Below are 18,170 nucleotides of genomic sequence, written 5' to 3'. Positions count from 1 at the left end.
TCCTGAATGCCGAATCTGCGGCCCTCTAGAAGATGAGCACTCTGCAACCACCACAGGAGGGACACCCTTGTCCTTGGTGACAGGGTTATCCGCTGATGCATCTGAAGATGCGACCCGGACCATTTGTTCAACAGGTCCCACTGAAAAGTTCTTGCATGGAATCTGCCGAATGGGATTGCTTCGTAGGAAGCCACCATTTTACCCAGAACCCTTGTGCATTGATGCACTGAGACTTGGCTCGGTTTTAGGAGGTTCCTGACTAGCTCGGATAACTCCCTGGCTTTCTCCTCCGAGAGAAACACCTTTTTCTGGACTGTGTCCAGGATCATCCCTAGGAACAGAAGACGAGTCGTCGGAACCAGCTGCGATTTTGGAATATTGAGAATCCAATCGTGCTGCCGCAACACTACCTGAGATAGTGCTACACCGACCTCCAACTGTTCCCTGGATCTTACCCTTATCAGGGAATCGTCCAAGTAAGGGATAACTAAAATTCCCTTCCTTCGAAGGAATATCATCATTTCGGCCATTACCTTGGTAAAGACCCGGGGTGCCGTGGACCATCCATACGGCAGCGTCTGAACTGATAGTGACAGTTCTGTACCATAAACCTGAGGTACCCTTGGTGAGAAGGTTAAATTGGGACATGAAGGTAAGCATCCTTGATGTCCCGAGACATCATGTAGTCCCCTTCTTCCAGGTTCGCAATCACTGCTCTGAGTGACTCAATCTTGAATTTGAACCTCTGTATGTAAGTGTTCAAAGATTTTAGAATCGGTCTCACCGAGCCGTCCGGCTTCGGTACCACAACCGTGTGGAATAATACCCCGTTCCCTGTTGCAGGAGGGGTACCTTGATTATCACCTGCTGGGAATACAGCTTGTGAATGGCTTCCAAAACTGTCTCCCTGTCAGAAGGAGACATCGGTAAAGCCGACCTTAGGAAACGGCGAGGGGGAGACATCTCGAATTCCAATTTGTACCCCTGAGATATCACCTGAAGGATCCAGGGGTCTACTTGCGAGTGAGCCCACTGCGCGCTGAAATTCATTGAGACGGGCCCCCCACCGTGCCCGATTCTGCTTGTAAAGCCCCAGCGTCATACTGAGGGCTTGGTAGAGGCGGGAGAGGGTTTCTGTTCCTGGGAACTGGCTGATTTCTGCAGCCTTTTTTCCTCTCCCTCTGTCACGGGGGAACCTTTTGCCCGCTTGTCCACGAAAAGACTGCGCCTGATAATACGGCGTCTTCTCATGTTGAGAGGCGACCTGGGGTACAAACGTGGATTTCCCAGCTGTTGCCGTGGCCACCAGGTCTGAAAGACCGACCCCAAATAACTCCTCCCCTTAATAAGGCAATACTTCCAAATGCCGTTTGAAATCCGCATCACCTGACCACTGTCGTGTCCATAACCCTCTACTGGTAGAAATGGACAACGCACTTAGACTTGATGCCAGTCGGCAAATATTCCGCTGTGCATCACGCATATATAGAAATGCATCTTTTAAATGCTCTATAGGCAAAAATATACTGTCCCTATGTAGGGTATCAATATTTTCAGTCAGGGAATCCGACCACGCCAACCCAGCACTGCACATCCAGGCTGAGGCAATTGCTGGTCGCAGTATAACACCAGTATGTGTGTAAATACATTTTAGGATACCCTCCTGCTTTCTATCAGCAGGATCCTTAAGGGCGGCCATCTCAGGAGAGGGTAGAGCCCTTACAAGCGTGTGAGCGCTTTATCCACCCTAGGGGGTGTTTCCCAACGCACCCTAACCTCTGGCGGGAAAGGATATAATGCCAATAACATTTTAGAAATTATCAGTTGTTATCGGGGGAAACCCACGCATCATCACACACCTCATTTAATTTCTCAGATTCAGGAAAACTACAGGTAGTTTTTCCTCACCGAACATAATACCCCTTTTTGGTGGTACTCGTATTATCAGAAATGTGTAAAACATTTTTCATTGCCTCAATCATGTAACGTGTGGCCCTACTGGAAGTCACATTTGTCTCTTCACCATCGACATAGAGTCAGTATCCGTGTTGGCGTCTATATCTGCCATCTGAGGTAACGGGCGCTTTATAGCCCCTGACGGCCTATGAGACGTCTGGACAGGCACAAGCTGAGTAGCCGGCTGTCTCATGTCAACCACTGTCTTTTATACAGAGCTGACACTGTTACGTAATTCCTTCCAACAGTTCATCCACTCAGGTGTCGACCCCCTAGGGGGTGACATCACTATTACAGGCAATCTGCTCCGTCTCCACATCATTTTTCTCCTCATACATGTCGACACAAACGTACCGACATACAGCACACACACAGGGAATGCTCTGATAGAGGACAGGACCCCACTAGCCCTTTGGGGAGACAGAGGGAGAGTTTGCCAGCACACACCAGAGCGCTATAGCTATATATATATATATATATATATATATATATATATATATATATATATATATATATATATATATATATATACATACATATACACACACACATATATACACACACACAGGGATAACCTTATATAAGTGTTTTTCCCCTTATAGCTGCCGTTTTATTTAATACTGCGCCTAATTAGTGCCCCCCCTCTCTTTTTTAACCCTTTCTGTAGTGTAGTGACTGCAGGGGAGAGCCAGGGAGCTTCCCTCCAACGGAGCTGTGAGGGAAAATGGCGCCAGTGTGCTGAGGAGATAAGGCCGCCGATAAGGGGGCGGAGCCTATCTCCCGTTTTTCTGTGTATTTTGGCAGGGGTTAAATGCATCCATATAGCCCAGGAGCTATATGTGATGCATTTTTTGCCATCCAAGGTGTTTTTATTGCGTCTCAGGGCGCCCCCCCCCAGCGCCCTGCACCCTCAGTGACCGGAGTGTGAAGTGTGCTGAGAGCAATGGCGCACAGCTGCAGTGCTGTGCGCTACCTTGGTGAAGACAGGACGTCTTCTGCCGCCGATTTTCCGGACCTCTTCTGTCTTCTGGCTCTGTAAGGGGGCCGGCGGCGCGGCTCGGGGACCCATCCATGGCTGGGCCTGTGATCGTCCCTCTGGAGCTAATGTCCAGTAGCCTAAGAAGCCCAATCCACTCTGCACGCAGGTGAGTTCGCTTCTTCTCCCCTTAGTCCCTCGATGCAGTGAGCCTGTTGCCAGCAGGTCTCACTGAAAATAAAAAACCTAAAACTAAACTTTTCACTAAGCAGCTCAGGAGAGCCACCTAGAGTGCACCCTTCTCGTTCGGGCACAAAATCCTAACTGAGGCTTGGAGGAGGGTCATAGGGGGAGGAGCCAGTGCACACCAGGTAGTTCTAAAGCTTTACTTTTGTGCCCAGTCTCCTGCGGAGCCGCTATTCCCCATGGTCCTTACGGAGTCCCCAGCATCACTTAGGACGTTAGAGAAAATAATTATTTTTTTAATAATTTTTTACTACTAGACCAATAAAATATTCTACCTTTTCATTGGTCAGCTCCACTTTTCTCTCATTGTACAGGCAGATCTTCTGCAATCTACTTTTAGGCTGGTCCGATCAACTGTCACAAGTAGGACTAACTAGTTATTGTACACTGCTACTGACTAGGTTGAGCCTTTATACATACACAGACCAACTTCTGACTTGGGTCAATCATACCAGGCACAAGTTCCCCTTCCCACACAAACGGTTTACCAGCCTTGTTCCATCACACATTATACTAGTCTGTGACTACATACACCATATATTGTGCCAGCGATATATGTACTCGTTCGTGCACAAAACAGACTGAAGAGTTTTTACTGGTTACTGAACATATGAGGAAGGATACTCTACAATTAATGGCCCTCATTCAGAGTTGTTCGCTCGGTAATTTTCTTCGCATCGCAGCGTTTTTCCGCTAATTGCACATGCGCAATGTTCGCACTGCGACTGCGCCAAGTAAATTTGCTAAGAAGTTTGGTATTTTACTCACGGCATTACGAGGTTTTTTCTTCGTTCTGGTGATCGGAGTGTGATTGACAGGAAGTGGGTGTTTCTGGGCGGAAACTGGCCGTTTTATGGGTGTGTGTGAAAAAACGCTGCCGTTTCTGGAAAAAACGCGGGAGTGGCTGGAGAAACGGGGGAGTGGCTGGGCAAACGCTGGGTGTGTTTGTGACGTCAAACCAGGAACGAAACTGACTGAACTGATCGCAGTGGCAGAGTAAGTATCGAGCTACTCAGAAACTGCAAAGAAATTTCTATTCGCAATTTAGAGAATCTTTCGTTCGCAATTTTGCTAAGCTAAGATTCACTCCCAGTAGGCGGCGGCTTAGCGTGTGCAATGCTGCTAAAAGCAGCTAGCGAGCGAACAACTCGGAATGAGGGCCAATGCCCGCAAAGTATTCTCCCATACATTATAGCTACTACATGGATTTTTGTCCTTCTGTAAGGATGCAAACTTTCCCATACAGTAGAACTGGAGTTGAGGGTCAAAGAGAAAGGAGGGGGAGATGTATCAAGCCTTGGCGATACAGTTGAGAAGTGGCACAGAGAAAACAATTTGCTTCCAACTGTCATTTATCTAGAACAGTCTTTGAAATGACAGAAGCAGATTGGTTGGTTTGGGAAACGACTCTACTTTCTCTCTCTCCAAGGCTTGATTTCATCTCCCCTTAAATTAGAGTCTAGCTCATGCCTCAGTTTCCATAATTCCTCTAACTTAGAGCAGGGAGCCGTTTCATTTCTAAACAGAAGCTGACTGGGTGTGCATCAGCAATGATTTACCCATACATAGGTTTTTTATAAATACTTACGGGCATATTTATCAACAGTATTTGTACTAAAATAACATGATAAACAAGTGTTTTCACACCCTTTCCATATTATTTTAGCATCACCTAAATGTACCTATGGGCTATTGGAGGAGAATTCAAGCCCTTAATATCGCTTTTTAATTTTTATTTTTTAGTAATCAGATCACATTTCCCATAAAAGTAATGGGAAATATGATTTGCACAAATTTAATAAAATGTGTTAAATTGTTTTATATAATTTAAAACAGCATCCAAACAGAACAATTTAAAAAACTCATACCATATAGCTCACAGTGCGGGCTGATTACCACATGGTTAGAGCATAATCCACCGGCGGGACCGCGCATTGCATAGCAATCGTACCCAAAATATGCACATGATGCATCTAACGACACGTCGAAATCGTACACAATATCGACCTAGTAGTGTATGGCCAGCTTAAAAGAAAGGGGTGGTCTTCTGTATACCGGCGGTCGGGCTCCCGGCGCTCAGTATACCGGCGCCGGGAGCCCGACCGCCGGCATACCGACACTTATTTTCCCTCGTGGGGGTCCACGACCCCCATAGAGGGAGAATAAAATAGTGTGGCGCGCGTAGCGCGCCACCGTGCCCGTAGCGTGGCGAGCGCAGCGAGCCCGCAAGGGGCTCATTTGCGCTCGCCACACTGTCGGTCAGCCGGCGGTCGGGCTCCCGGCGCCGGTATGCTGGGCGCCGGGAGCCCGACCGCCGGCCAGCCGTAGTGAACCCAAAAGAAAGTTCTTGTGTAGGCTGTGCAGTGGTCACAGTCATTACCTTGTAAAGCACTTAATAAAAGATTCCTGAATAAAGTCTGGCCATATAAATTAGCATTTTTTACAACAAATCGCATGTTCAATTACACCTATTGTATACGTTCCTGAGAACAAGTAATGAACCACACGGCAAGTAAAAGTTACTATCAGCCATGCAGGTTCCTCTGCAGAGGATGCTGGGATGTGTAGAAAACAGATCTGCTGTTAAATATTTTTCCTGAAGAACTGATTTCCCCTAGGACCTGCGAACACTCAGGAAGTAATGGGGCAAAGTAATTGCAGACTTGGGCATTTCCTGGTTTGTGAACAAAGAGTATTCCACAAATAAAAACCTCAACATTATGCAGATTCACAGAGCAGTCAGCAAACCAACATTACTATCAATGGGGTCGATTCAATTCGGCAACTTAAGAATAGCGGCAGGAATTAGCTCCCGACGCTATTCAATTCAGCTAAAGTTAAGTCGGCGAAAGCACGTTCTCGCCCACTTAACAGGTAGTTTTGTCGGGAGAACGGGCATTCTCCGACTTAACTACCCGCGGCGATGCCGATTCCCAACAGAATCAGCCTCGCGGAAGCACTTTTGTCGGTTTTCTTCTCTCACCCCCGGGGATGAGAGATGAATTCCCGACAATTGCGGGTAACTAGCAGCTGAATTGAATAGCGTCAGGAGCTAATTCCCGGCGCTATTCTTAAGTTGCCGAATTGAAATCGACCCCATTGAAAGCAAATGGGACAATCTCTACAACAAGAAAATGTTCAGGATGTTAAATAAATCTTGTTCACCATTGTAACTGACTCTAAGGGGTAAATTTACTAAGCTCCCGATTTTGACCGAGATGCCGTTTTTTCATCAAAGTGTCATCTCGGTAATTTACTAAGCACTAATCACGGCAGTGATGAGGGCATTCGTAATTTTTTGCAAGTTCAGGTAAAAAATTACGAATGAATACACCATCGGTCAAAACGCGGCTGTTTAAGTATGAATCTCGGTCATTTACTAAGAAGTGCAAAGCAAAAAACAAACAAACACTGCCGTGAAAAATTACAACTCGTAAAAAAGTGCTAAAAAAAAAAACAGACCTACTTTTTTTTTCCGTGATTGGATAGGCATGCAGGGATCCATGAGATCCGTGCATGTATATCAGTGGGAAGGGGTGGGAAAGTTGTTATTTTATTTAAAAAAATTGCGTGGGGTCCCCCCTCCTAAGCATAACCAGCCTCGGGCTCTTTGAGCCGATCCTGGTTGCAGAAATATGGGGAAAAAATTGACAGGGGTTCCCCCATATTTAAGCAACCAGCATCGGGCTCTGCGCCTGGTCCTGGTTCCAAAAATACGGGGGACAAAAAGAGTAGGGGTCCCCCGTATTTTTAAAACCAGCACCGGGCTCCACTAGCTGGACAGATAATGCCACAGCCGGGGGTCACTTTGATATAGTGCCCTGCGGCCGTGGCATCAAAAATCCAACTAGTCACCCCTGGCCGGGGTACCCTGGGGGAGTGGGGACCCCTTCAATCAAGGGGTCCCCCCCCCCAGCCACCCAAGGGCCAGGGGTGAAGCCCGAGGCTGTCCCCCCCCATCCAATGGGCTGCGGATGGGGAGGCTGATAGCCTTTGTTGTAAAAGAAAAGATATTGTTTTTAGTAGCAGTACTACAAGGCCCAGCAAGCCTCCCCCGCATGCTGGTACTTGGAGAACCACAAGTACCAGCATGCGGCGGAAAAACGGGCCCGCTGGTACCTGTAGTACTACTACTAAAAAAATACCCAAAAAAAGACAAGACACACACACCGTGAAAGTATAATTTTATTACATACATACACACATACATACATACTTACCTTAAGTTCCCACGCAGGTCGGTCCTCTTCTCCAGTAGAATCCAAGGGATACCTGTTGAAGAAATTATACTCACGAGATCCAGGGGTCCAGGCTCCTCGGGAAATCCAGGGGTAATCCACGTACTTGACAAAAAAAACAAAACGGTGTCCCGACCACGAACTGAAAGGGGACCCATGTTTGCACATGGGTCACCTTTCCACGAATGCCAGAAACCCACTTTGACTTCTGTCTAAGTGGGTTTCTTCAGCCAATCAGGGAGTGCCACGTTGTAGCACTCTCCTGATCAGCTGTGTGGTCCTGTCCTCACTGACAGGCAGCACACGGCAGTGTTACAATGTAGCGCCTATGCGCTACATTGTAACCAATGATGGGAACTTTCTGCTCAGCGGTGACGTCACTTTAGGTCAACCGCAGGGCAGAAAGTTCCCATCATTGGTTACAATGTAGCGCATAGGCGCTACATTGTAACACTGCCGTGTGCTGCCTGTCAGTGAGGACAGGAGCTCACAGCCGATCAGGAGAGTGCTACAACGTGGCACTCCCTGATTGGCTGAAGAAACCCACTTCGACATCAGTCAGAGTGGGTTTCTGGCATTCGTGGAAAGGAGTCCCATGTGAAAACATGGGGCCCCTTTCAGTTCGTTGCTCGTCTTTCCGTTTTCTTATTTTATGCAAGTACGTGGATTACCCCTGGATTTCCCGAGGAGCCTGGACCCCTGGATCTCGTGAGTATAATTTCTTCAACAGGTACCCCTTGGATTCTACTGGAGAAGAGGACCGACCTGCGTGGGAACTTAAGGTAAGTATGTATGTATGTGTGTATGTATGTAATAAAATTATACTTTCACGGTGTGTGTGTCTTGTCTTTTTTTGGGTATTTTTTTAGTAGTAGTACTACAGGTACCAGCGGGCCCGTTTTTCCGTCGCATGCTGGTACTTGTGGTTCTCCAAGTACCAGCATGCGGGGGAGGCTTGCTGGGCCTTGTAGTACTGCTACTAAAAACAATATCTTTTCTTTTACAACAAAGGCTATCAGCCTCCCCATCCGCAGCCCATTGGATGGGGGGGGGGGGGGGGGGACAGCCTCGGGCTTCACTCCTGGCCCTTGGGTGGCTGGGGGGGGGGGGGGACCCCTTGATTGAAGGGGTCCCCACTCCCCCAGGGTACCCCGGCCAGGAGTGACTAGTTGGATTTTTGATGCCACGGCCGCAGGGCACTATATCAAAGTGACCCCCGGCTGTGGCATTATCTGTCCAGCTAGTGGAGCCCGGTGCTGGTTTTAAAAATACGGGGGACCCCTACTCTTTTTGTCCCCCGTATTTTTGGAACCAGGACCAGGCGCAGAGCCCGATGCTGGTTGCTTAAATATGGGGGAACCCCTGTCATTTTTCCCCCCATATTTTTGCAACCAGGATCGGCTCAAAGAGCCCGAGGCTGGTTATGCTTAGGAGGGGGGACCCCACGCATTTTTTTTTATGATTTTACAGTGTTTAATTTAATTAAAAAAAAAAAACCCAGCACGGATCACACAGATCCGGCCGAGATTGATTGTAAAAAAAGTCGGCAGTGTTTTGCTAATCACTGCCGTAAAAATAGGTAAAAAACCACGAATGACATCGACATCGGAACAAAAGAAAAACCCGAATACGACAGCTTAGTAAATCCATCGTAATCAATTCAAAAAGTTGCAATTTTACACTGTCGATGTCATTCGTGATTGAACTTGGACATGATTCTGGAAAATACGAATCTTAGTAAATGTACCCCTAAGGGGTATATTCAATTGAAGTCGAAAACTGCTGTCTGTCAAAAAGATGGCAGTTTTCGACTTTTTATTCAATATATCCCTAAATTTTTCGATAAGTCGATGAATTCGACTTGTCGAAAAGCACGTGGATCGGCGGAATAGCTGCCGATCCAAGTGCTTGTGTCGAAAACAGGGCCAAAACCGACAGGATTTGGCCCCCTTTTCGACCATATCAGTCAGACATCAAACGATGTCGGACTGAGATGCGGACCCAGAGGAGGAGAGGGGGGAGAGCCGCAGGGAGACGGGGGGACAGACGGCAGGCATACAGGGAGATCAGGAGCAGGATGACACAGCCGCGCCACTCACGGCAGTGTCCACCCGGCTCCAGCAAGCTTGCTGGAGCCAGGTGGACACTGCCGTGGGGTCAGGCAGCTGTGTGACATCCATCTGTAGCGCTGATCTCTTCTGGCTGCCGGCGGCTGTCCTCGCTGGTCTCCCCGCGGCTCGCCCCCCCTCTCCTCCTCTGCGTCCCTCATCTCAATTCGACTTGAAAAAGTCGAATTAAGATGAGATTTGAATAGGGGTTGTCGGATCCGACTTTAATTGAATATACCCGTAAGTGACCGATCTATTGCGTTGTGCGACTGCACACATGACCAATACTTCCTGTAACCCAACATTGCTCACTTTACTGGGCACCATACAGAAGTGTAAGGTAAACAGGAGTCATTTTCTGGTTGATCTCCAAGACTGGTTACCTACTACTAGTGATCAGGTTTGAAATACAGGTTGAGTATCCCTTATCCAAAACGCTTGGGACCAGAGGTATTTTGGATATTGGATTTTTCCGTATTTTGGAATAATTGCATACCATAATGAGATATCATGGCGATGGGACCTAAATCTAAGCACAGAATACATTTATGTTACATATACACCTTACACACACAGCCTGAAGGTCATTTTGGCCAATATTTTTTATAACTTTGTGCATTAAACAAAGTGTGTGTACATTCACGCAATTCATTTATGTTTCATATACACCTTATACACACAGTCTGAAGGTCATTTAATACAATATTTTTAATAACTTTGTGTATTAAACAAAGTTTTTGTATATTGAGCCATCAAAAAACAAAGGTTTCACTATCTCAGTCTCACTCAAAAAAGTCCGTATTTCGGAATATTCCGTATTTCGGAATATTTGGATATGGGATACTCAACCTGTATCGCAGTAATCAGTAGGAAGGGGATGGGAGCTGGATTATGTATCTAAAAAAGGTAGGTTTTCTCTTAGGCCAAAAGGGGTCAATTCAATTAGGGCCAAGCTAGGCAAAGAATCATTTCAACAGTGTGGTTTACATGGGCAACAGATTTTTGTACCTAGCCCACTGAGGCTACCATTAGCCGAGAGGACTTGACCTTAATGAAAATCGACAGTTAAGTGATAGAGGACAAGAGTTGAACTGTGAATGTGAAATTAAGTCATGAGAAACTTATTTAACATGAAGCTACGTAGATACACAGGTAACAAAAACACAAACGTTATATGGTATAAATGGATATACTTCTTGGACACTGAAAGTTAAATACAACACCCAAGTGTACACTTTATACATAGACGTCTGCGAGTATGATGTTGCGTCTCAGCAATGTTTCCCCACAGACCACACACTATGCAATTTAAAATGTCAATTTAATGAAATCAATTTACATACACACAAGGACTTTTAAAATTGTTTATGGATGCCCGCAAATCACGTCCAATGTGACAGGAGCGATTCAAATTAATTTGTGCCAATGAGCACGAGTTCCGCAGGCGTCCATCATTTTTGCTTACACCCTCGAGATAGCAAGCAGAAAATCGGACCAAAATGTCCTTTCAACCGCACGCACATTACACTTTGCGCATCTAAACCCGTTGCATTTGGGCGCGATAAACAATGGGAGCCAACAGCACTCGTAGCCATCCGCAGAACAAATGAACATTGCCTGTTGGGTGCCCTTTACTTGCATGCACCCAAAAACAAATTGAATTCCCCCAAATGCCATTTCAGATCACATGCCACAATACAATCAGGACTTGAGAAAAACAATTCAACAAATCCAATTTCACTCTGGATTGCACTGTGCACCCTCAAGACAACACACGGTATAATTTCAGTATGAATCAATGTAAACTCAGTTTCCTGGTACCTTAGGTGACGTCCTAAGCTACAGTGCTAAACTTCAATTTACTTCAAAGAAGTTTATCCAGGAGTTCACTTAATGCTATGGTGAACTCTGGCTGGTATCTCCCATAAAAATGGGAACTATGAACAATGGCCCTCATTCAGATTTGATTGCTAGCTGCCGTTGTTCACTGCGTAGCGATCATTTAAAAAAAAAACGGCAAAACTACGCATGCGTATGGGGCGCAATGAGCACGTACGGGTACAAAGAGCATCGTTATTTAGCACCGCTTCTAGCAACAATTCCATTTGCACAGCCGATCGCAAGGAGATTGACAGGAAGAGGGTGTTTATGGGTGTCAACTGACCGTTCTCTGGGAGTGTTTGGAAAAACGCAGGCGTGTACAGGCGTTTGCAGGGCAGGTATCTGACGTCAATTCCGGGACCTTCGTCGCACAGAATAAGTAACTACAGGGCTGGTCTTGTTTTGCACAAACAAAATGTTTTTGTACCGCTCGGCTGCACAGGCGTTCGCACTCTTGCAAAGCAAAAACACACTTCCCCGTGGGCGGCGACTAAGCGTTTGCACGGCTGCTAAAAGTAGCTAGCGAGCCATCAACTCGGAATGAGGGCCAATGGACAGAACGTTGGCTGCTTTCTAGGTAGCATCAGCATCCATACTGAACAGCAAGATGGCACAGCAGAATGCCATTAACAAGACCGTGACATACTGAAACCCTTATACAGTATGCCAAGACTAGAAAGCACCAATAGCAAATCCGTCGGTGTAACAGTACGGTACACATTGCTGTCATCCCACACTGCCAACCAGTTCTCATAATACAGATTCATCATTTTTGTCCTTATCGGTCCAGCATCATACTGTACTTAGAAATGATAATGCAGATATTACATAAGACAAACACAAGAAAAAGAACAAACGTAGTGTAATAGGTGCATTAGAACCAAAATAAAATATAAAGAGTTTCATCTTTCAGATTAAAATTAGAAAACTGTATTTAAAATATATAAAAAGAAAAAAAAAAAACCAACATCTGGCTGTTGTCTCTTTTTATTATTATCCTTATAATTGCTTGTTATTTTGTACAGGCTATATTGCCTTTTTTCAACAATGTGTAGTACTCTTTGGGGTGTATTCAGTAGCTGTCGGAAGACGCAGTCTTGTCAGAAAGAAGGCAGCTTCTGACAGATTTCGGTAGGAAGGGGTTCAGACCTATTCAATATGTGCAGTTTTTTTCTGACAAGTCGGGAATTCCCGACTTGTCGGAAAACACTTGGATCAGCGGAATAGCCGCCAATCCGCGTGCTTCTGTCGGAAATGGGGCCAAATCCGACAGGTTTTGGCCCCCTTTTCCGACAAAGTCAATCCGACTTGAAAACAAGTCGGATTGAGGTGAGGAGACGGGGAGCGGTGCGGCGGGCTATGGGGATCGGGGGATGAGAGGTACCTTGACGGACGTCCCCCGGCCAGGCACCTGTCTTCCTATAGCGCCTCCCCCCCGCCGCAGACATCACCTCCGCCGGCCGCCGCTTGCAGCTCCCCACGCCGCCGTCCAGCTCCGCCTGTGGCTGTCCACTTCCCCCCCTGCCGCCAGTGCACCCGGCACTCACCGACAGCAGCAGCAGGACAGGACCCCGGGTGTTGGCAGTGAATTGAATAGCCCTTGCCGGATCCAATCCGACAAATGCATGTTGGAATGGATCTGACACTTATTGAATATACCCCTTTATGTTAGTATTCTTAAATCGTACCTCTGTTTAAAATTCATCTAATACCCTTTTCAGACAGAAAAGTCTGAATGTCCCTGCAATTACCCGGTATTTCAGTGCCGGGTCGTTTTGCCAGGACCTGCCTGACCCCCCCTTCACACAGACATGCAAATTACCGTGTCGAAAATTTCGACCCGGTAATTTGCAGATCAACACGGGTATTTTGTCTGTGTGAAAGGGTCAACCCGTCTCATAATTCCCGTGTCTCCGACCCTGGTAAGTTCCTGGGTCGAAGTCCCGGGAATTACAACATGGGTCGACCCTTTCAAACAAAAAAAATGACACGCGTGTTACATGAAATTACCGGGTGGAACTGCTGCACCCGGTAATTTCATGTTCTGTCTGAAAGGGGTATTACACACCTATTATTCCAATGGATACCTGTATAAACACAGTATCTGCAGAATAACTGTCTCAGTCCTATTGAGGATACTATGGTTTCAAATTGAAGCATCCCGTTTATAATCAGTACAAAATTGTAGCAGTTCACTATGGTGCATCGTGGATGGTGTAATGGTTAGCATTGCTGCATCACAACACTGAGGTCATGGGTTCAATACCGACCATGGCCCGAACAGTGTGGAGTTTGTATATTCTCCCAGTGCTTGCGTGGGTTTCCTCCAGGTACTCCCACATTCCAAAAAAAAAAAAAAAAACTGGTAGGCCAACTGACTCAGAGCAAAAAAAATTAACCCTAGCGTGAATGTGTGTGCATGTACATGTGATAGGGAATATAGATTGTAAGCTCCATTCATGGCGCTATTCAACAGTCGGCAAATTGAATTGACCCCAATATCATAAAAAATATATTTTTAAAAAGCAGCCTAGAGACACACACACTTTCTGACAAAACGTCCGCATATTTTTTTGAGGCCATTTCAACATTTTTTTTTTTGTGTAAAAACAAAACGGAGTTTTAAAGCTCACTGCAAGATATTAGACTAAACATCACAGGCAAAGAGGTCTGTATGTACAAAGCCTTGGGGGGGGGGGGGGATTCAATTATGGGTGAATGGATTAAATCGGCTAAATTAGAGACACCTGGCGGGACTTCACTCAAAAAAAGTGTTCACTACGCCATAATGCAGCGAGCACTTTTGAGCGAACAGGGGGCGAATCGGGCCGGGCAAAGCATGCAAATCAGGCTGCCATTGACAGCGCTTAAACACTGTGGCAACTGCAATTCGCCTACAAATGAATTCCCCCCAAAGTACCAACCAGCTCCTAATCCCCTTTTTTCAAACACAGCCTGTAACAAGGTAGTTAGGAGCTGATTGGCTGCTACTTTCTCTCTCTCCAAGGCCTAGTATACAGACCCCAAAGTTTTTTGTATTTCAATTGTGACAAACAGAAGTTAAACGCGACAACAGATTAGAAGTTTTGCCTATTGCTTTTTTAAATGCCCGTACTAAAAACTCTTAACGGTCACCCTAAGCCCAACGTCCCACGCGCTGACTAACCCATCTATGTCGCCCGTCTGTCTGCCCCACCCCTTTAGAATGCAAGCTCGTACGAGCAGGGCCCTCTTCCCTCATGTGCCTTTCCTTCTCTTAAGGGCCCCATACACTTATGTGACCACACGTCGCAGTAGATCACCCCGGCAGTCTACCGGAGGGCAGAATCGCCCAAGATACATCGTGTGCAAAAGGACATCATACAATGTATCTTGGGCGATCCCAGCCATACCCCCAGGTCAGACCTGATTGAATGTGCAGCACATTCAATCTGGAGGATCCGATGCTCACGGGAACGCGCATCGGATTGGATCGGAAACACCTCCAACATGCACGATTTCATCCGATGTATTGGCCGAATGCCCAAAATCGGGCATTATCGCTCTAGTGTATGGGGCCATTTACAGTACTTAAACCATCTTCTACTCCATACTCCCTTCCATGGTACCAGATCCCTCGGTTTTCTGCCAGCCTGATACTTATTTCAGCGTTGTCTGCTGATGCAGATCTGTCTATATACTCTGTACTTGTCCTATATTGTCTTGAATTGTAAGTCACTGTTTTCTTATTTTGCTTGTTTACGTACTCCGGAATTGGGCGCTGCAGATCCCTTGTGGCGCAACAACAACAACAACAGTCAATCATATACTATACCACTTATCCAATACGGACATGCCATTCAGCAAGCTATAACACTGCAGTTACATCGCCGGCAGTCAGGATACGGAAGCTGGAATCCCGACCACTGACAACGCAGACAGCCGGAATTACGGCTAACAGGTTCTGTTACCACGACACTCAAAGTGCAAGCGCAGTGAGCCACCGAACACGCAAAGCGCCTCGTTTCGCCTGCCTTCCCTGCCAGCCGGGATCCCATACCCAACTCCTAGTGCCTCATAATGAACAAGTTTCACACAATCATTACCTCAGCAAGACACTGCAAGAGATAGATGAACAGAGACTACATTAAGCAGAGTGCATACACAATAACAGAAACCCATCAGACATGCAGCCCGTCACAAAGAGGGCAGTGTTGCTATACTCCATGTCAACATAATATACCGTACCCTGTGCCGCAGCAGCAGCAGACATGCTATGGAACACACACTTCAGGGGTGACCCATCATTTCATGTATTCCCATCATGTGCAAATCTATCTGCAAACTTGCCTATAGCTCTGTCCTGTCTGCAACAGCCTCCTCCTCCTGCAGCCCCCTCCCTCGCCATGCTGGCTGCAGCCGTCCTTCCTCTGTGTATACTACTCATTGTGTTACCCGTTATCCAAAACACCATCCAGCAGCAGCCGCAATGAGCACGCTGACCACCGCGCTACCTGTCTGACACGAGCCCTCCTCCTGCACCCAGCCAGAGGTGTGAAGGAGATAATATCCGTCACTGGGGATACAATGTAACCGTGCCAGGGGGCTGAGCGGCATCGCTATGGAGGAGGCAGGAGCTATGGGTAACAAAGATGCTCAGCTCTAGGATACCCCCCATACCCACACAGGACATGATATAATGGCTATGACAGGCTCTGGGCCTCCAGGACCCCATCAGGCGCCCCCCCCCCTGGATACTGCACACAGGATGATGGCAGTAGTCTGAGCGGGAGAGGCTGGGGGTCCGCAGGGCGCGCGAACAGCCAGCTGCTCCAACGCAGGAGGGAACATGCCACATACATTGCTACCCCTTATATATCTGCCCCAGGGCTCTTCCACTGCAAGCAGAGCCCCCACGCGATCATGCAAGGGGGTAACTGAGGTTCTGCAGCCCCTTACCCACCCCAGCCCTCATTGCTTCCAGCAGGGGCAGTATAGGGGTGTACTATGTGCATGAATGCAAAAGCCCAGGATCTGCCGCGCAAAGTGTCCTCCTGCCCATCCGGCCCTCACGTCCTGCCCCTGGGCCACATATCCTGCCCCGGCCCCCCCCCCCAACCCCAGCGGCACGGCGCATCTCTCTTACCTCCAACCCTGTACATGTTTGCAGCCATGTCTGTCAGGCAGGGAGGAGGGGGATTCCAGTGGCAGTCCCCCTCCCCTCTCTGAGGTCTGGGGGGGATCCTTCCTGGTAGTATTTATCTCCAGCCACGATCAATCCCAAAAAATCCCTTTTCTCTTCCAGGTAGGATTACTGGGTTCTTTTTTGGAAAATGGAGGATCGATCAGCCGAGGAGGAGGAGGAGGGGAAAGGGATGTATTTAAAGGGGCAGTGCCTTGCCTCCTGGTAGCAATGTGCTGGGAGGAAGGAGGCAGAAGGAACGGCAACAGTCCTGGGCGAGGGGAGGAGGCCGGGGAGGAAGCAGTCACTCAGCGCAGCATTCCCTCCCCCTCCCTGCAGATAGAGTAACATTGTGTTGTTGCCTTTATCCTCCCATCATCCACCTTGTTACCTTATTATTACTTCTTATTCAGAGCATGTTGTATCAAGACAATGAAAATCAAGTGACATCACTCATATCATCAGAAAACCATATTTCTCACAAATAAATGCCAGTTGTGTTTTGCCTGTGCCACCAAACTTTTGGGCATGGAAAAGGCTGGTGAAGTGGGCACGGGCACCGTACTGTCCCATTTTACATAGAAACATAGAATTTTACGTCAGATAAGAACCACTTGGCCCATCTAGTCGGCCCCCTTTTTTTTATCCTTTCCAGGCATGTCCAAACTGCGGCCCTCCAGCTGTTGAGAAACTACACATCCCAGCATGCCCTGACACAGCTTTAGCATTCTCTGACAGCAAAACTGTGTCAGGGCATGCTGGGATATGTAGTTTCACAACAGCTGGAGGGCCACAGTTTGGACATGCCTGCTAGGCAATCTCAACCCTTTTTGAACCTTAATTCTTTGTAAGGATATTCATATGCCTATCCCAAGCATGTTTAAATTGCCCTACAGTCTTAAGGGCCCTACACATTGCCGTCGGGCAGCTCGTCCATATTGGCCTGCATGCACAGGCAACGGGGCACCAGCGATGAACGAGCGCGGGGCCGTGCATCGTTCGCTTGTGCCTCCACACTGAAAGATATGAATGGTATCTCGTTCATTAATGAACGAGAGCGTTCATATCTTTGAGTATTATCGCCCAGTGTGTAGGGCCTATTAGCCTCTACCACCTCTGATGGGAGGCTATTCCACTTATCCACTACCCTTTCTGTGAAGTAATTTTTCCTTAAATTTCCCCTGAACCCCCTCCAGACTCAGTGTACATCCTCGAGTTCTAATACTTCTCTTCCTTTGAAGAATGTTTCCCTCCTGAACTTTGTTAAGACCCTTGATATATTTGAAAGTGTCTATCATGTCCCCCCTTTCCCTTCTCTCCTCCAAACTATACATGTTAAGATCTTTTAGCCTTTCCGGGTAAGTTTTGTGAAGTAGGCCATAGCTGTAGTTGTGAAATGGTTAAATAGACTTGGGCCACAAATATGACACCTGAAACCAATAGAGGGTGATAAATTACATATGATCCACTTGTATTCTGACTGGCCCACATTAGGCTTTTGGGCCTAGAACTGGCTGGCATTTTTGGCAAAAGCACCATATTTTACCGTTTTGAATAAGAAGTTGTAGTTTTTCAAGGGTTAAATAGTCCTGGGCCACAAAGTT

General features: G+C 47.1%; 1 protein-coding gene across 10 annotated transcripts in view; it reads right to left on the bottom strand.

Moving 5' to 3' along the window:
• MTA1 (metastasis associated 1) overlaps positions 1–16,914 on the bottom strand; it is a 298,988-nt gene extending 282,074 nt beyond the window's left edge. For 5 of the 10 annotated variants that reach the window (XR_010190411.1, XM_063947333.1, XM_063947335.1 and 2 more), the window contains exon 1: positions 16,531–16,913. Coding sequence is in view for 9 of the 10 variants with exons in the window: in XM_063947333.1 (XP_063803403.1) it covers positions 16,531–16,558 (28 nt within the window). In the remaining variant the exon portion in view is untranslated. Of the gene's footprint in view, positions 1–16,530 lie in introns of all 10 variants that reach the window. The other 5 variants (XM_063947327.1, XM_063947328.1, XM_063947329.1 and 2 more) reach the window with 1 other exon arrangement.
• Between the last annotated feature and the right edge of the window lie 1,256 nt (positions 16,915–18,170).

Source organism: Pseudophryne corroboree, chromosome 12 (assembly GCF_028390025.1).
Source record: "Pseudophryne corroboree isolate aPseCor3 chromosome 12, aPseCor3.hap2, whole genome shotgun sequence".
In the NCBI taxonomy this organism is placed as follows: Eukaryota; Metazoa; Chordata; class Amphibia; order Anura; family Myobatrachidae; genus Pseudophryne; species Pseudophryne corroboree.
Note: the sequence above shows the minus strand (reverse complement) of the source record. Positions and strands in the feature narration are given on the sequence as shown.